The 17,868-nt window shown below is 37.6% G+C and overlaps 1 protein-coding gene across 1 annotated transcript in view; it reads right to left on the reverse strand.

Annotated features, from left to right (window-relative positions):
- Positions 1-1,541: 1,541 nt before the first annotated feature.
- The window catches only part of TENT4B (terminal nucleotidyltransferase 4B), a 33,243-nt gene continuing 16,916 nt past the window's right edge, over positions 1,542-17,868 (reverse strand). The window contains exons 4-13 of the mRNA XM_042027533.1: positions 16,505-16,551; positions 13,607-13,727; positions 12,536-12,643; positions 10,403-10,531; positions 8,913-9,126; positions 8,477-8,603; positions 8,273-8,376; positions 6,402-6,589; positions 5,669-5,833; positions 1,542-4,428 (exon numbers count right to left, since the gene is read on the reverse strand). Of these exons, the coding sequence (XP_041883467.1) occupies positions 4,249-4,428; positions 5,669-5,833; positions 6,402-6,589; positions 8,273-8,376; positions 8,477-8,603; positions 8,913-9,126; positions 10,403-10,531; positions 12,536-12,643; positions 13,607-13,727; positions 16,505-16,551 (1,383 nt within the window). The 3' untranslated portion in view covers positions 1,542-4,248. The remainder of the gene's footprint in view (positions 4,429-5,668; positions 5,834-6,401; positions 6,590-8,272; positions 8,377-8,476; positions 8,604-8,912; positions 9,127-10,402; positions 10,532-12,535; positions 12,644-13,606; positions 13,728-16,504; positions 16,552-17,868) is intronic.

Raw genomic sequence — 17,868 nt, forward strand, 5'->3', positions numbered from 1 at the left:
GACATTAAGTAACTTGCAAAGGATTCTTGGTGTTGGATATTTCTTTCTCTGGGATCATCTCAAACATCCTAACAATCAACTTTGAAGGTTAGTTCATTAGGCTCAGAGCAAATTACTTCGGGGAAGAGCCTAAGGCACTTTGGCAAAAGGAAAATCTACAGCCATGATGAAATTAAGCATCACGAGAACAGCAAAGCTGTTTTCAACTTGTAGATGAAATCATGAATAATGTAATTGTCAGAACTGCCAGTAAATGGCTCCTGGAAAGAGAGTCAAGACACACTTACACTTAGGTCACTGCACTCAGAAAACATTTTTGAGGAAACCTTGTGAAAACACTACAAATTAAGTAGGATATAAAGCTCTCAAAACCTGCACTTTCAAGATGAAGTTTTAAGACACACTAAACTTGATTATTAGAATATTATTTTGCATTGTTAAGCAGAAGAATTGAGTTCTAGGAATCAGCAGAATAATCACTTTTTGCCCTTTAACAGTAGCTGGAATAATTGAATTTATTTTTTGCTACAGTCTCTAAATAGGTAAATATACTCCCTTCTCGAGTAATTACACACTTTATCTCCTATAGCTTTTACTCTTTAAGAAATAAAGTTGGAGACTATTTTCTAACCAGCTGCTCACACTATATTTAGGATACAGTCATGGTGACTCCAGATATAAAATGGAAAAAGTCCATTTTGAAAGTACATTAAAAAAGTTGCCACCAGCCACTGGACTACTATTATTTTCTAAAGATAACAAGCTTGGTTTTCAGTATTTAAAAACCTGAGCTGTAAATTCTGAGGAAACAGAATCAAGTCTTGTCTCAGAAGGAAGATTTACTTACATTTCAGCTTCTTTTCTGCCACAAGGGAGAATGACTGACAATTAACAAATACACAGATCTTTAACTATAAACACCATTTGATCAATTTTCTTTTCAATTAAGATTCTCAGCAAATCAATTTCATGCCGAACAGGAAGATACATAAACATTTCAGGTTATTTATGTACTTCCAATGGTCAGGGAAGAAAGACTACCAGAACTTGTAGTATGTGCACATCTCCGAAGGGAAGACATCAACAAGAACACACTTCAGTAACATCAGCCACACTTCAGGAATTGCTGAACATGGAGTTTAGCTGGAAGCAAATCCAATTAACTCTTGCATAGTTCTACACAAACCCCCTGCTGCTGCAACACCACCCCAAAGCCAAGTTCAGAAGACAACGGATCCTTCCACAAGTTTCCTGTGTATTTGAGGATGAAAATTAGACAAAAACCATACATAAAGAAACCTTTACACGTGTACATTCTTCCATTTATTCTCGGGCTTACAGACTCTGCTCCAGCTCTCTTGAAAGCAAAAACAGCAGACCAGGGCCACCTGAACAAAATCAGCTTCCAAACTCCAAGCAGAGGACCCAGGACTCAACTGGGGAAGGACCCCGACAGTACGAAAAATGTTACTCAAGTAACTCTTTCCACAGTGCTGTGAAGGGGAAGACAGGGTGTCAAGAATGCTGATAAACTGCAGTAGTTAGATTAAACATTTATTTTTTTCATATATTCACAAAATCTTCACAAAAGTATTGAAACTCAAAAAGGAATTAGACTTGAGTCAAATACAGAGATGAAATGTACAAGACAAATGAGCAGGCAAACTAAAAGGTCTTGAAAGTATTTTACTTCAGATTGAAAAACGAACAGTTCAACTGTTCCGTTTAAATAAAGTTTTGCAAGATATACAGTATTTTATGAATACAATGCTGGTCATTTGAGGCAATGTAAAATACCTCAATTTTTCCTTCATGCTTTTTTTTTTTTTTTTTTTTTCTTTTTTTTTTTTTCTTTTAGAAAGATACTGTTTACCAAAAAGAAACTTGAGCAGTCCAGGAAAAGCTATTTTCCATTAAATTTATGAAAACCATAAATTGAGGCAAACCTAAGATTCCCAATGGAATCAAGATTATCTTCCCGCTACCACCACCTTAAAATTATCACATGCTTATTGGAACACTAATATCTGCACCCTAGGAGTACACTTGCTTTCAACAATGAGGGTGATTCTTTTAAAAACACTTCAGTGTGGTAAATGCGATACAGATCTTTGCAAGTATTAAGTTTTGGAACAGTTTTGCTAATAGCAGCTAACAATACTGGATTAATATAATTTATAAATAATTGTTCCCTAAGCGGTGAACATAAGTCTACACATTCACAATAATCTAAAACAAAATAAATAGTGATTATGCATAATGTGGTACAACTTTTACTAGTTTCTATGAAGAAAAGCTGAACATCTTGATAAAATTATCTGATCAAATTAAAATATGACTCTAAAAATTAAAAAAAAAATTGTCAAATTAACATCACTTAAGCTTAGTGTTGGAGTACATGTTATGACTTTCTGTATTTTTGGAATATATATATATTTTCCTTTTTGAAGTAAAACACTTTAACACATTGAAAATGTTTATTAATTTAAGTGATGACATCAGTTCTGGTCTCATTTTACTTTAAAAATCATTGCACTCATTAGCGCCCATGAAGGTCAGGTTGGTCTGTAGTATTCTGTAAATGTATATAAAAAGTTTCTCAAAGCTAACAGTACTTTTTATAAAAGCATCATCTCAGAACTGCTGCATTTAATACAGCCACATACGCCAAGTACAGACTTTCCTCTTTACAGAAATATGTGAAAGTAAATGCCACTTAACTCTCTACCACTGAAGTGTCCCAACTCCTGTTCCAAACTATGCTTGTGAGTGCAATTTTACATTTCATTCGCATTCATGGCATCAAAGGTACTGCAACCTAGACTTGTGATGCGACTGAACCACACACATGTGGAGTTTCAATGAAATGAGAACTAGGTCAATGAAGAAATATTATGAGATATGAAAGGTTTGGGTCGTTAAGGCAATACAAAGTATATTTCACTATTTGAAATTGGTTTGTTTTGTTTTTAGTAATTAAGTGTAAATATAAAAATGCCTAAGAGGGGAGTGAGAAAAAAATACTTTAATTGTAAAATTTACTTAAAGCTTCAACAGTTATCATCCTCCTACAGGAGTTAGCAAAAATATAAAAGACAAAAAAACCCAGACCTGGAAGGGGGAGGAAAGGCACAAACAAGGAGGCATGGGATTAAAGCAGCCCAGGAATGCAAACGTCTGTAACAAACTGAGTTTCGTTGTTTTGTTTTTTTAAAACCAAAAAAAAGAAAACAATCACCACCATCAATCAAACAAAAAAACCCCGAGTGGCCTTATGTTGTTTCTTTAAAAAAAAGAAGGAAGGGTCAAGGAAAGACCACTAAGGGGAGGAAGAGAAGGATGCAACTATAAAACCCCATTGCCTGAAATGATGGCACTCTAGAAAACAAGGTGAAGGTTACTTCTCAGCGATGACAAGCTCAGTGTCTACACAAAGTACATGTACACTTTATACAAATGAAAATCTTCATTTGCCACCATAAACCTTTCTTTCAGAGGAACAGCTTTTGCAGATCAAAAGTTCTATTAGATCTTCCAAATGCCAAGAAAAGAAATTCTGAGCAATATACCTAGTCTCTTTATATGGATGTTAAGATGACAATTCAGATTATTTTCCAAACTAATCCTGAGAAAAATTTATGTTTACAATTTAAACAGTAATGTTATGTAAAAAGTATTAACAAATCCACTATTACAAATGTCAGTTTTCCTATATGGTCATCTATATATACACAATAAAATGGTAAGTATATGCAAAAATAATTAAAAAATCATGCACAAATTACTTTCACCTTTAAAGGCTGGGTTTCCCTCAAAATACAATTTTTTGCCTTTTTTTTCCTATTTTTTTGTGTTTTATTTGTTTGTTACCACCCCCTAGACACACTGAGTACTATCTCTACAGGTCAGCATGAGCTGATGGGAAATACATTTATTTTACATTCAAGCTTTTATATCCTAAATGACCCTGTTGTAGCATATGACTTATCAAATGAGCAGCCTTTTTCCTCTTTTTAAAAAATTATTTTTTCCTTTTTTTTCCATTTTTTCTTTTTTTTTTTCCTTTTTTTTTTTTTTTGCAGTGATCAATCTTCATGTTCCGTTCCGTGGCGAGCTGGGAAAAAAAAATGCAGTTGCTAATCTATGTCTGAACAGTCTGAAGCTCCAGAAGAGATCCAAGGAGTCACTATCAAACTATCCTGTAGCATGAGATCATTGCACACAGAAGAACAGTCATAAAGTAGGCAACTATCTACAAAGGTCTGACAGAGCTGCATCCCTCTTGTGTTTCCTCTTTTTGCCGTGGAAAAACTGATGGTGTGATTTGCTGCCTTGGTGTTGTTTGTTTGTGACTGAGGTACCGTGGCTTGAGTTTGTTGGACCTTGGAAGCCTTTGTTAGAAGAGCGAAATAACCGTGCAGATCCATGCTGTGGAAGAAAGAGAACATGGTAAATCCATGAGAATAAAGCATTGCAATCACACATCCCTGCTTCTGGATAACGAGCATGGTGACTTCTGAAAACAGCACAACTGAAAAACTTGCTACGGCAAAGGAAGCCTGGTCATTGCTGAGACAGCAGCACAGCACTGCCAATCTCCCACTTGGGTGTTTGCAAACCAATATTCATCTCTGGCCCCAAAATGAGTCCAGAGAAAAGAGCAGAGCACTTAGAATTTTGGAAAGGATAAAGGTGTTTTACAGAAACGTCCATAATCCAAGACAATAGAGGAAGATTGCTCAAATCTCATCCAGGACTAATCTTATGCCACATCTTTTCAGAGATGTAGGGTATGTCAGATCGTGCACATGCACATTCCAGCCTGGAATTAGTTCTGCCCAATAACACAAACACACATTCATGGCATAGCCAAGGCCTAGTGTGTGAATTGTCTTGTTAGAAGACAGATCATCAGCAAATAAGAGGCATGACTTCAGAATTATTTTCAGGAATAGTATTCCAGAGGGTTCTGGACTATGTTTCAAACATAAAAGTTCTAAATTTTGAAAAAGTGGAAGAATTTAGACTGCATATATCCAGAGTATATTGTATATAGAGGCATATAATGTTTCCAGAATACTGAGTTGCCATAGAAGCATTCCTCAACGTGGGAAATCTCCTAAATGCATAAGCTCTGATGGGTGTCATCATAAAGATGTTTGTCTATAGGAGAAAATGAGGGGGAATGTCACGTATCAGCAAAGAATCTTTACCTCCCTTAGTGGAAGACAGATCAACAAGTTATCACCAGCTAAAAGAGCAGCCAGTCAGAGTTTTAAACATACATTTTTGCTAACTGCTTTTCACTGAGTGTAGGCACACCTAATTTCTCAAATTTTGCAATCAAAACTGGACTGACGTGCTTTTTTCAAAAGAGGAAATGGGTGCAACACAGCTGTACACCTCTGGAAAATTTGGTGTCCCAAAATAAAATCAGACCAATTTCATCTATTTTAAAGCTGGGAAAGCCACGGTTGCAAATTCATCTGCGCAAGCTAAACAGAGAACGAGGTGGCTTTAGATACAATCAGTGCTGGAACCTTTTTAGTGGGGCAAAAGGGAGGTGAAAAATGCAGTGTTCCCTTTCCAGAACAAGTTACCCTTCCGTGGGGGATATGTGTAATATTCAAATAATCTACACAGTTGTTGTTTCAAACATTCCACAAACCTGAGATTTGTTCGTGTTGCTGGATGTATTGGCTGTTTGGCTATTTTGTGTTTTCCCACTTGACTGGGAGGATTCCAGTGACACTTCTTGTGACCCCACTCTGTTTGTGGTAGACTGACGACAACTCAACTGTTTAGAGGTTTTGCAAGGTGTTCCATCAGAATCCTTCAGGAAAATGTAAAGGATTAGTGAGTTTTTCTTAAGAGTGAGTTTTTCTAAAAGTGAGTTTTCCTTTAAAAAGAAAGCTAACAATGGACAAAATTGAAAACTTGTTTATTTTACTAGATATTAAAATTCTTTCAATCCAGAATTCTTATCGAGTAAACAGATTTAAAAATGTGTGATTTTGGTTTTGAGATTTGCCTTTTGTTTTTTAAATAGAATTCCCCAACAAATTTTTTTCAAGGCTTTAGGCCTGTTTGTTTTTTAAAGCATGTGGCTTAGAACTACCAGTCTTATTTGTTTTTGAAATACAGTTTTCCCAGAGGAAAGAGGGCTGTGGAACTTTGTATCTACTACAGTCACTTTCTACATGTATTGTATCAAAAACACACTGCAACTTACATGTGTCGAAATTGCATAAGAGTTTGCATCTTATGCAAGTTAGGATTCTGGATGAATTAACTGACTAGGACTGTGAGCTTCCAAAATGTATTCTGTGACAATATAAATCAGAAGAGAAAAACCCTGAAGAAATTTTAAAAAGCCAAGTCAGAAAACCTCCAGTACTTACTACATCACTAGAGCTGGACAGTGTGGATGATGATGATGATAAAGGACCTGATGAAGAATTTGAAGAATGTTTACTAAGTGTTTCTGAAGTTTTATTCCTAGGCTTTCCCAGTGCTTCATTCTCTTCAGCAAGATTATTGTTGCATTTGTCCAGCTGCTGAGTATCTACTATCAAGGTTACTCCATTACCTAATAAAAACAAAACAGAAACATCACCACACATAAACTGCAAAAATATGCTGCCTTGGGGTTTTTTAATATACCCCCTAAGATATGTAATACATGTTACATCCCACAGGACATGCACAGACATCTGCACACATCCACACCCTAAATCCATGCAGACACACGAGAGCGCATCCGTGTGTGTGCACTGCAGGCCAGCACCTCCCACATGGGTGGTGGCTTCCTGATAGGCTTCGCTAATGCACAGAGCATTGCCCATGGTTCAAGATGGAAATTAGGGACAGAAAACATGGAAGAAGGCAGTAACAAAGTTCAGATGTGCTGCTGCAGATTGCTTCATGCCACGCCTCAACAGCAATCAAATACACAGGTTTAAATTCTGTTCCTATATGCCCAATACTCAGCAACTCCCATTTTTCTTCTGCTGGAGCTGCTAGTATCAGAAGAACTCCAAGTAAGCCTCATTGCTTTGTATGATTTCCCACATTGAAAATTCAAGATACAAGAACTCTCATATCTCACTAAGCTCTGCCTTAAAAAAAAAAAAAAAGAATTGGAACTTAAATCTAAACTATATCAACATGACAACCACTGTAACTGTCACCATTACCTTCCTCATACAGGGTTATTTTTCTTTTTTTGATTGCTGTTTTATCTCAAATAAGACACTTAGGAGTTAGAGATTCACATAATGTCCATGTGTTGCCCCACCAGCTGTATTTGCATGTAGGCAGCTAAAAGGGAGGTGATGGGAGCTCCTGGAACTGAGCACCGGCTGTCTGCCATTCCCAGGGACAGCAGGGCCACCAGGGCCTGCAGGCTGACAGCACGAATGGCACAGAGCACATTCAGCTGACAAATCACTAACACAGGTTCTAAAAACAAGCAAACAAAATCTCAACCTAGCCAAAAGAATGGGTAGTTGCAACATCTTCTCTGATTAATCACTAACAAGAGAACACTTCTGATAGGCATAATTCGAAAATTAATTGCAGAGTATTAAAATTAATTTTAGTTTGAAAACTTCCAGACAGCAGACACACCTGCACCAAGAGAGGGTGGCAACTGACTGCTAAAGTCAGAAGATGGGCAATGGATTAAAGGTGATTCAAAAGGGCATTGGCATTGTCATCAAGTTCCCTGGCTAGATTTTGTGTGCTTCCATTTATTCAAAACAAGAAACATAGTTGATATTTCAGGACTTTCCTGTTTAAAATACTTATTCCACTTATATAGTGAATCCTGGTTTAAGTATTGCTTCCGTACACATACGGTATGTTAGACTTTAAATGAAGAATAAAACCACAGAAGTTATGAATTCAGATTTAAACTAGAATGCCCAGTAATTCTTTTTAAAACCTTGTCCACATTTGAAGGACACAGGAAATGTGACAGTGACAATGCAGTAAATTAAATTGGAAGTTTTTCCAAAGTCTCCTTTTGGAAGGCAGCACTCTTTACAGACCTCTCTACTGACCAAATCTATTGCAGTACAATAAAGATGGGCCACTTTACTCTTGTAGAAATCTGACTTTTCTGGATGAAAAGACAAGAATACTGAACAAAAAAGGAACTTGCTATTAAGATGCACACATTGCCTTATGTGAGGCAAAAGGAACAACAAAATCTATACAATCAAGTTGTGAAGGAAGTTTCCCCCCTCAGCCCTGCTGAGTCAAAACTCACCATTACATGAAGATTCTGTCCTGCTTTGCATTCCCCACTGCTTGGATATCCAGTCTCTGTATGTGGCCACTTCTTGTGTTACTCTAATTATTCGCCCTAATATACTGCAAACCAGGAAAAAAACAAAACCATCACCACAATTAATTTTTAGACACAGAAAAATACAAGCAATGAATGTCTGAGATTTAGAATCAGAGACTTTACCTTTCTGTTTCGTTGTTAGGATAATATTTAGCTATTGGGGAAACTGCATGGCTCAGAACAACATAGGCATAATCAAAAGCCTGCTTCACTTGCATGGCACCATAGGAACTCCTCCCAACATCATTACCTTAAAATAAGAATACAAATAAATGAGTAAGGTTGAAACTGTGGTTATCACCTTTCAGGCAGGAGACAGTAATCTCTTTTAAAAATTGCCCTTAAGTCCCAACTAACTGCAATCACCTCTTGTAGGACAGGATTAGCATAAAGCATAAATATTTGAAAGAGCTTAAAAGATCTATAGATATTTACATGTACAGAAGTCCAAACCAGCAATTCTCTGGGTAAAAGTACAATAAACAAAGAAAAAAAAAATCCTGCACTGCATCTATCACACATTTAAGTACTGTTATTCCATTTTGGTTTCTGAGGGTACCTGGCTGTAAGGGATCCTCGATGTACAGCATTGATGGTCTGTAGCCATCCAACATGCTTTTCTGCACTTCATCCTTGGCAACGTAAGAGCCACCATCCTTTATTCGGATTCCAGTCTTCAGATAATTGAAGTGACGTCCATATAATTCAAAAAACTCTATTAAAAGAACACCATAGTTGGCATTGGGCATACAGGCATCTTCCCTGGGATGCAGCTATTAAGAAGAGAGAAAAAAAAATCATTTTTTAAGACTTCAAGTTTAAAGCGCTTTCTCTTTTTCACAGAAAACATGTCTAAATACAGTAATAAATAATATAACATAAAGCAAATATGTCTAAACATAGTATTTTCCCTTGATTAAGCAGTTTTGCATCTTTAAGATACTGCGACAACTTTTATACAATAATTATCTCTTTAAAAAAAGGCTGTCAAGCACTAATCTTCTTGCATTTTAACTTTAAGTCCAATAAGTGAACTTCCAGCACTAATGGCAGGGTTCTTGCCAGGTTAAAATATCATGCAGATATTTGCACCTCACAAAACTGGGTCTGCAATACAAATACAGGCTTCCCATGTGCACAGCTATATATAGGACCCCCTCTGCTGTTAAGTAAGCAGCCTGAGAGACTGTGAACAAAACCAGCTCAGAATCGTAACAGAGATGAAACCTGACTTTTTTTTTTTTTTTTAAAATGAGCAAATGGAAATGCTGTTACTCAATATAAGAAAAAAATGGGGTTGGGAGAGATTTTGCTTTTAAACTATATGCCTGTTGCCTTAATTTCTTTTGTGCTCAGCAGGGAACTGCAAAGGCACTCAGCAAACACCGAGCTCCAGTTCCAGGCTCAAGTTTTAGAGTAGTATGGACATACACTTGCAAACACAGTTATAGGTAACATTTAGTTCAGGAAAAAGAACAGGGCTGATACAGCCAGAAATCAGCTACTTCATATTTGTCCAGTATTTTCCTCCCCCACGCACAACAATATAGATTTAGCTCATGCATTTTGTTCTATTAGATTTAAGAGAAAGTTGTAAAACATGTTTGTTTGGTATCAGCTTAGAAACCCAGAGAATCCAGATTCCACTGCATTTGTTGAAGCACATACAGGATATATGACCTGGAGATCAAGTGTTATAAAGGACAACTGCAGCTAACACCAACCTTATGGAACTTGTTCCAAGTAAGTTACCCAATATTCAAGCTGTTTTACCATGAATGACATATGTCATATCATATGTATCAATAGCATATGTATCAGTGCCTGGCACTGGTACACCAACAGATGTTCCAAACACCTTTCATACCAAAAGGATTATCATCAGAGAAAGAACAGAAGACAGGCAGGACATTTCTAATTTTAAATGAAAAGGGTGTGCAAACCCATAAACATGATGGCTTAAATAGTTAAATTTAAGGGTGGATCAAATTCTTTCTTAAGGTGATGTCCTTATGCACCAATGGCATTGATAGATTCCATTGAACTTACCTGAAGGAAACTGACAGCCATTAAAAAGAGACTATAAGAACCAATTCCACCTGTAAATACTTCATTAAGGTCCCTCTGCAACAGGAACTGTTTCAATACTAAAACTAGAAATGGTAACACAGGGTATTTCTGAAAGAGAAAAACAAAGCTGTTACAATACTGTGATGTGAGCATACAATGGATGCTGAGAGAGCATATTGAAATGTCTGTTTTATATTCAGTCTTAAAGCTAAGTATAATTCTAACCTATCATTTTTAGTGACAGGGAGAAGCCAAGTGCCCTGCCTGTGATCAACACAGGTATTTTACCTGTTTGACTCTGGTGGCAGATATTAATAACAAAAAAAAGTTACTACATCATAAAATCGGAACTATTTGGTTTGAATATATAAATACACTTGCTTTTCTCATACAAGTGAGAAGTATAGCAAAGGAAGAACTACGGAGATATTGGCATCTGTAACAGAACTTTCTTGCTCCAACTGAGGGGCAGCTCAAAGTGTACTGAGATTTCTGTCCTGGAAGTACTTTGGATGCCCTTAGTTAAAGAAAGCCCTTCAAAATTACTACACCCAGGTAACATTTTCAAATGAGTGAAATACCTTTGGGTAACTGGTCCTTTAATAGGTTTATCTGCATGGATTCCCCTAAGAGGTGTGGAGAACACAGACCTTTCGGACAGCAGAGGAGGCTGGGCTATGCCTGCACTCTGTACACCCCCCACAGGGGAGGGGCAAAGAGGCTCAATAATATCACTGCTTTTATCAACACAGCCAAAAAGTTCCTTAGTGTCACAGATGAGATGTGGGTCATGAGGTCCATGACTACAAAAAGATTAAAGGGAAAGAAGAATTTTGCTAAGAACCTCTCTGCATGAGCCTTACAGTGAGTATTGGGAGCCCTATTTAACTGAAGATCCCTAACTATTCAACTGAAATTTTGAAACTACTAAGAACTTCCTGTTACAAGCTGAAGTGTTGAATATCAGTATATACCAAAACAGAAAGATGGAATTTTTCTCAGAAAACTGCATACCCTTAACTAAGGCTCCAACTGCCTCAGACTTCCTAAATAACCTGGATGAAGAGAAGGAGGCCTCTCCAAGCCTAATACCAAATATGACACCTCAGTTAGATACTGAAAGTTATGTGGGACAAAATAAGACCCAAGAGATTGCCCCACAAGTGTTTTATAGAGGGTGCTTCAAGAACACCAATGAAGTCACTTGGCAAGAACACACCAAGTTTTCTCCAAGTCAAACAAAGGACCCTCCACAGCAGCACAGACACCTGTGCCACCTCTTCCTTAGCTGCCCAAGCTCAAGGCCAGCTGTGGTGTGGCACAGCTGCACAGCCTGGGCTCAGGCTGCTGGGAAAACAGCCCTGCGGGAAAGCACCATGTGAGAAGCCTTGCTGGGAGTGCCTCCACTTTGCTTGAGAGCTGCTTCCCACCTCAGCTGTTCCCTGTGCTGTCTGCCTGAGCCACGTTGCCCCACACTGGTGCTAACCCTGACCCTAATCCTGGTCCTAACCACAGTCTCAACATCCTCACTGGGCACTTGTCTGCCAGGCGTTGGCCAGACTGGGAGCTGACCCCAGCTACTGTCACCAGACCTGCTCTGCTCTTTGGGCTGGGGGTACCACAGGGCTGCAGCCTTGCCCCTGCTGCCACACACAGCTCCTGCTGCACCCCCGGGGCACAGACCCCTCTCACCCCCTGACCCAAGGCCAAAGGGTCACAAGTAGCCCAGGCAATGGGAACACACAAAAGCTTTTTTTTATTCTTTCACACTCAAAAATGCCTTCTGGCTTTCATGAGAAGACTATCTCCCATCTTGAAATTCAGAAATACACAGTTCTATGAACTACAGTTAAAAGAGCAGAACACTTAAGACAGGGATTAGTGCAATTTCCTTAACCATTGTACTATTAAAACTGCTCCATATTTTATTCTTATGTTCATGTCTTTTAAGGCAATATATCTAAAACTTAAGGACATGCCTCAGCCTTATTAGACAACAAAAAATAACAGAGTAAAAGTGTATGTCTAGTAAGGATGCAGTCAAAGTAAAATAGAAAATAAAATTAAGTTATCAAATACTCAGCATGTAGTTCTATGATAGTGTTGCCTAACCTTGATAAAATCTTTGATGAGCTGGGCTGCTTTAACCCCGTTCTGTACATTAAAGCTTATATCAACTTTTACTTCAGTGAAGGAATCTGTCAGTTTAATAATAGGTACCTGCAAAAGAAAGACACATTAAGTCAATACAGATTTCCAAGACACACTTTGTTTCTTTTATAACTCATATGCACCAGTAAAACTGAAATGCTTCATGAATTTATAGAGAGGAGGTAGCTAGTGAAATCAGGACTCACTCTCCTTGCTGATCTGTTTACATAAACTTTGCTTTTCTAACTCATAAATGCTATTTTCAATTTAGTGTTCTGCTGAGCAGAACTTAATGCTTCACCTTCCCAGTGATTCTTTTTGGATTGGTTTGGGTGAGTTGCTGGTGCAGCAGCTCAGCTCTGGTGGGGACCACAGACACCAGAGGGAGACAAACACTGGAGAAACAGAGAAATGGCCCTGGAGACATCAGAAATGACAAAACTCTTGTCACTGGGGTCATCACTTCCTCACCAAAATGAACTTCAATCAAGAAGTACAAGATATGGAGAGCACTCTGATATAGCTCCATCTGAGTGGAGCTCTCTCCTAATAACAGCTGTGACTTAGATACCCCAGTATTCTTACATACTCTTACAATTAGCAAAAGGCATGAAACTATAATGGAATTAATCTATTCTGTGCAAGACATACCACTACCTATTTAGACTGTACTTAGTACTTCTATGTGAAAATTGATTATACCTGCTTACTTGCAAAAAGAAAAATTATTTACTTATGTAAAAACTCAGTCCAGAAATTCACTAGTTTAAACACATCAGTGCACAACACTGACTAGTCCAATCTCTCTTAAAAGCAACATATGAAATATCAGACAATTTCCACAGTAGAAAAAATGCTTTTGTTTTTGCACTAGCAATGAAAATCATACGAAATAAAAAATCTATTTCATCTATTTCAAATTTAATATACAAAATAGTTTCTGCTTATGAAAATTCATTCTTTTAACCAACATCTTTCTTTGATTAGAAATTTAGCTTTGAACAAGGAAATACCCTCTTCCCCCAAACTTACAGTTGCTTTATCTAAAACCTTTACTGAGTTTTCATCTGCTACATTGTGCTTTCTAAGAGCTTCTTCCAGGGTCCAAAGAGGTAATGTCTCCCATTTTCCAAACACAACTAAATCAATATCACTGAAATAGAAAAAAAAATAAATTTATTCAAATTTAAAGACCAATACACTTAAAATACAAACAAATGACATCTATACATAACTAGAATAAAGCTGACAGAACATAGCTTAACCAAATAATTTACTCTGATTTTTCCAAGGAAATGGTTGGACATGAACTCTTACACTTGGGGAAATACAGAACATTTCAGGTTACCTAGGGGAGAGGACAGATAAACACAAATCAATTAGGCTGCAAAGCCTAAGATTAGTCTCCTCAGGCCACACTGTGAGCAGAGAGGGATCAGCTTCTCTGGAGTGATTCAGAGCAAGAAACTAACTTGTTGTGAATCACCACCTTTGGGCTGTATTAATCAGGAATGTCAATTTAACAGCCTGACACCAAAAGGAAAAGTCCTGTTTCCCGTCCTCTACTCCCAGATGCATGACCCTGTCTCCTCCTTTGTTCCAAGCCTGGTATTTCCCAATTCCACAGCAAATCAGTTCAACCTATTAATGGGTCTGGCAGAAACCTTCTTCATTCCCCTTTTAAAGAACCCCCAGAATATTCTGGGGTAATTTCCTGCCTCTTTGCATCTCTAAGTTGGTTTTCTGGATGATCAGAGCACCAGAGGGCACAGGGTAAGTTTCTGTCCTGTAGTGCCAAGAACAGGGAGCAAGGAAAGGGAGAAGAAAACATGGCAACTTTGACTTCAGGAAGCAACAAGCTATTAAGTAAGATCAAGCCACCTAATTAAGTTCACTCATTAACTCAGCTCCTTGAAGAGGTGTCTCCATCCCACTACACTTCCTTCCTATGCACACACATACTCCTTTCACTACACAAGGAGCTGACACCCTAATTCAATCCCTGAACTCAAACTCAAAAGGTGGCTGGTGTCACATCTGAAGCCAGTGAGGGCTACTGTGAGGTCCTGAGCTTCTTCCTCTTTGCTTCCCAAGTTCTTTGATTTCCCTGCTTGGCTGGGAACATGAAGGAGGTGAGCGTGTAACCCTATAGCTATGCTAGCAGGATACTTCAGTGATATGGAAAAGTGCACAACAGAAAACACAAAAAAGCTTAAAATACTTCCCCCTGCAACAGATTGTACAGGTCTGCTGGTTGACAAACACCACTACTTTAACAATCCCAAAGAAACTACATGTGCATTAGATGAGCTGTCTCCTGCCAAGCAGCAGCAGTTCAGCCACAGACCATTGGGCTGACAAGGACAGGCAGCACTTGGCTGCTTTCAGAATACTGTGTTCAAAACTGGCTTGGAGAGCAGGAATTGCTGCTGGACATTTCTAAACTAAATTAGTGTTAAACTCACTGCTGACAGTTAAAAACAGGAGAGATTTTTCTGATGCACACTGAGAGAGAAAAAGCAGCTCTGTTGCCACCTTGAGCATAAATACTGCCTTCAAAAGGATGCAGAGATCCAGCAGCAAAACAACTGTGTGCCCAAACCTTCAACAGCAGCTTAAGTAAATGGATACAAAGCAAATCCCAACAGCATTAAGAACACACTTCAGGTCCTTCTGAATACCAAAGCCTGAAACCTAAACAAACTATACAGTTACTGAGAGGTAAGGAAAACCTAAGGTGAAGGGAAGCTTTGATAGAAGGCAACAGTGAATTAATGACCAACACACAAATGATGACTATTTTAAAAGTTTGGCATGCATTGCCACAGGAAGGTTTCCTGTGGGTTTATGTACTGTATTTGAAGTATCTGCATTTTTTCTCCCCCAAAACCTCACCTGAAACAAATACTCAAGAAAGACAGCATATTGCAATAGAAAAGCATTTTTGTTACATCTGTTTCAAAACAATCAAGCAAATATAGTACAGCATCCATCAAGTGGCTAGGAATACCTCTGTAGCATTACCAGCATCAAATCAAATTTAATTAAGCCTATTTAAAATAAAATTTTAAAAGGCCAGGAATGAGGCCAAATGTGAAAACAATGAGTATTTGTATACCTCACTTCTGGCTTTACAAATAGAAACTGAGAAATTAGACTTCCCTAAAACTCCTGAAACTAAAGCAGGTACTAAAGCATCTGTCAGGTTCTTTGTTTTACAAAGAAACATTAAATAATGACAAGGATATCCATCACCTGCAGTCAGTACTAGATGTCCTCCTGTTCCCAAAGTATGGAACTCAGCTCAAATGTTATCCTCAGATTTATGCTATTTAAATGTGTTCATCCCCTGCAGCCATTTAAGCCTTTCACTCCATTTCCATTTAGTTGTGATAAATACAATTTCTACACAGAAGATGCCAGTGTCACTGAGTAGAGACTCTTCTTTATGAAAACTAGCAATAAATTTGGAAAAGGTAGATGTTGACTATTGTACAGATTTCACAAAAGAAGACTGAAAGAAAAAAGCTAATTCTGCATGTCATATTTTCTCTACAGCACTAACATTAACAGTGTAATGTTAAAGGTTTCAGTTTAGTTGTCTGTGGAGATAAAATTTAGCTTTTCTTTTAGGGTCAGCATCTTCTCTTGGTATTAATGAAGCGAAATCCTTTGCCTTTTTTTGACCACATGGTAATTCAGATCCTTTTACTGATACATGCAAGATCTATATAGACACATGTTACAGTCACTAGTCTTATTTATTGTATTTCTGTACATTTGCAGAGAACTAATAGCTTAACACTTTCTTAGTATAACAAGTATTGACACAAGTAATAGATCCTAGGAGAGTAGATAAATAACCCCAGGGTTACAGGTCCAACAAGTCACTTTTCTCTTGTGTGGAATTTACACTGAAGAATTACTAACCTTGTAGGCAGATATAAACCAGTTTTAAAACTTCCAAATATCTGCACCTGAAACACATGAAAAGGATATATAAGAAAACATATAGGAAGAAATAAGAAAATTTTCAGGCTTCAGAAGACAAAGAAATCTATTAAGCTGCTTGTAAAGGCTGGCTACTGCTACCCTCCATTGGTAGATTTTGGTATTGCTAACAGGTACTGAACACTTCTGTTGAAACATACACATCTTTAATGTATTAAAAAGAGCTGATCCTCATTGTTTTTACTCATGAAACATTAATAACTTTGACTTTTCTATTAAAAAACTGCTTTGCAATGTAAAAATTGATCCCATGACTAAATTTGTCAAAAACCTAGAACCCAAGACTTTGAAATGCTTAATGACAGAACATTTAAGAGAAACAGTATCAGTTTAATTTGCTTTTTGTTTTCACATCTCAGAGTATACCCCTCAGTATTTAAGCATTTTTGAAGTTTCATGTATTTCCATTACTTGCATACTTTAAAAAAAAAATCAATTCTATCATGACCCATTTTTTTTTCTGAATTACAAAGCAAGTAGCACTACTCTGTCTATTTCTGCTTCAACAACAAACAAAAAAGTTTCATAAATTTCACATCCCACAGAATTACTTTATTATGCTGGATTTTTACTAGTGCTGGAGGTGTAAATTATCAGGTTTCCCCTGTAAGCTGTCCAAAACCACACTCTCATTACTTAGCCAAGCCTCACAGGGAGGCTGGACTCATGAGTTGAGTCTCAAAGGGGGGTTGGTGAGACTTCAAAGTAAAAATATCTACACATCTGGGCTAATTTTCAACCACTCTTCTGATGTGTTTCCTGGAGCCACCTTATACAGACTTGAGTATTCTGCTTTAATGAGTCTCATACGCCAGCTTGATTGCCACCTATTTGTATGTCAAGCGACCCACTTTTTACTTTTTTTCCCCTTCAGGATAAGTAAAAGGGGGAGACAGGAAAGGATGATGTTTTGCAAGTGCCTTAATACTTAGTAGACTAAGAAGTAGTTTAGTGCTTCTTCTTGATTTTTTTTATCACTTCACTCCTCTTAGCCCCTCACCCCATTGCCCAGTGAAAAGTACATACACAATTGAATGTTGGAAGTTCATAGCTTATCAAACTGGCAAAGACTGTGAGAGGTGCCACAGCACAAGCATCAATACTGTACTAAAGCATAAAGGCATCAAAAAGCTAAGAATGTACTACTAATAATTATCACTATTTTTAATCCAAGATTAATAAAAGTACCCTCTATGATACTGGGTTCAGTCAAACCAGGATTCACTTGGGCACCAGAAACACCAGAAAAGTGCTTTTGCACAATAAAACAAACACTAATGGGT

The sequence above is a fragment of the Corvus kubaryi genome, unplaced genomic scaffold (assembly GCF_017639235.1).
Source record: "Corvus kubaryi isolate FWS band 111438036 unplaced genomic scaffold, C.kubaryi_AGA036_p1.0 37300, whole genome shotgun sequence".
Classification (NCBI taxonomy): Eukaryota; Metazoa; Chordata; class Aves; order Passeriformes; family Corvidae; genus Corvus; species Corvus kubaryi.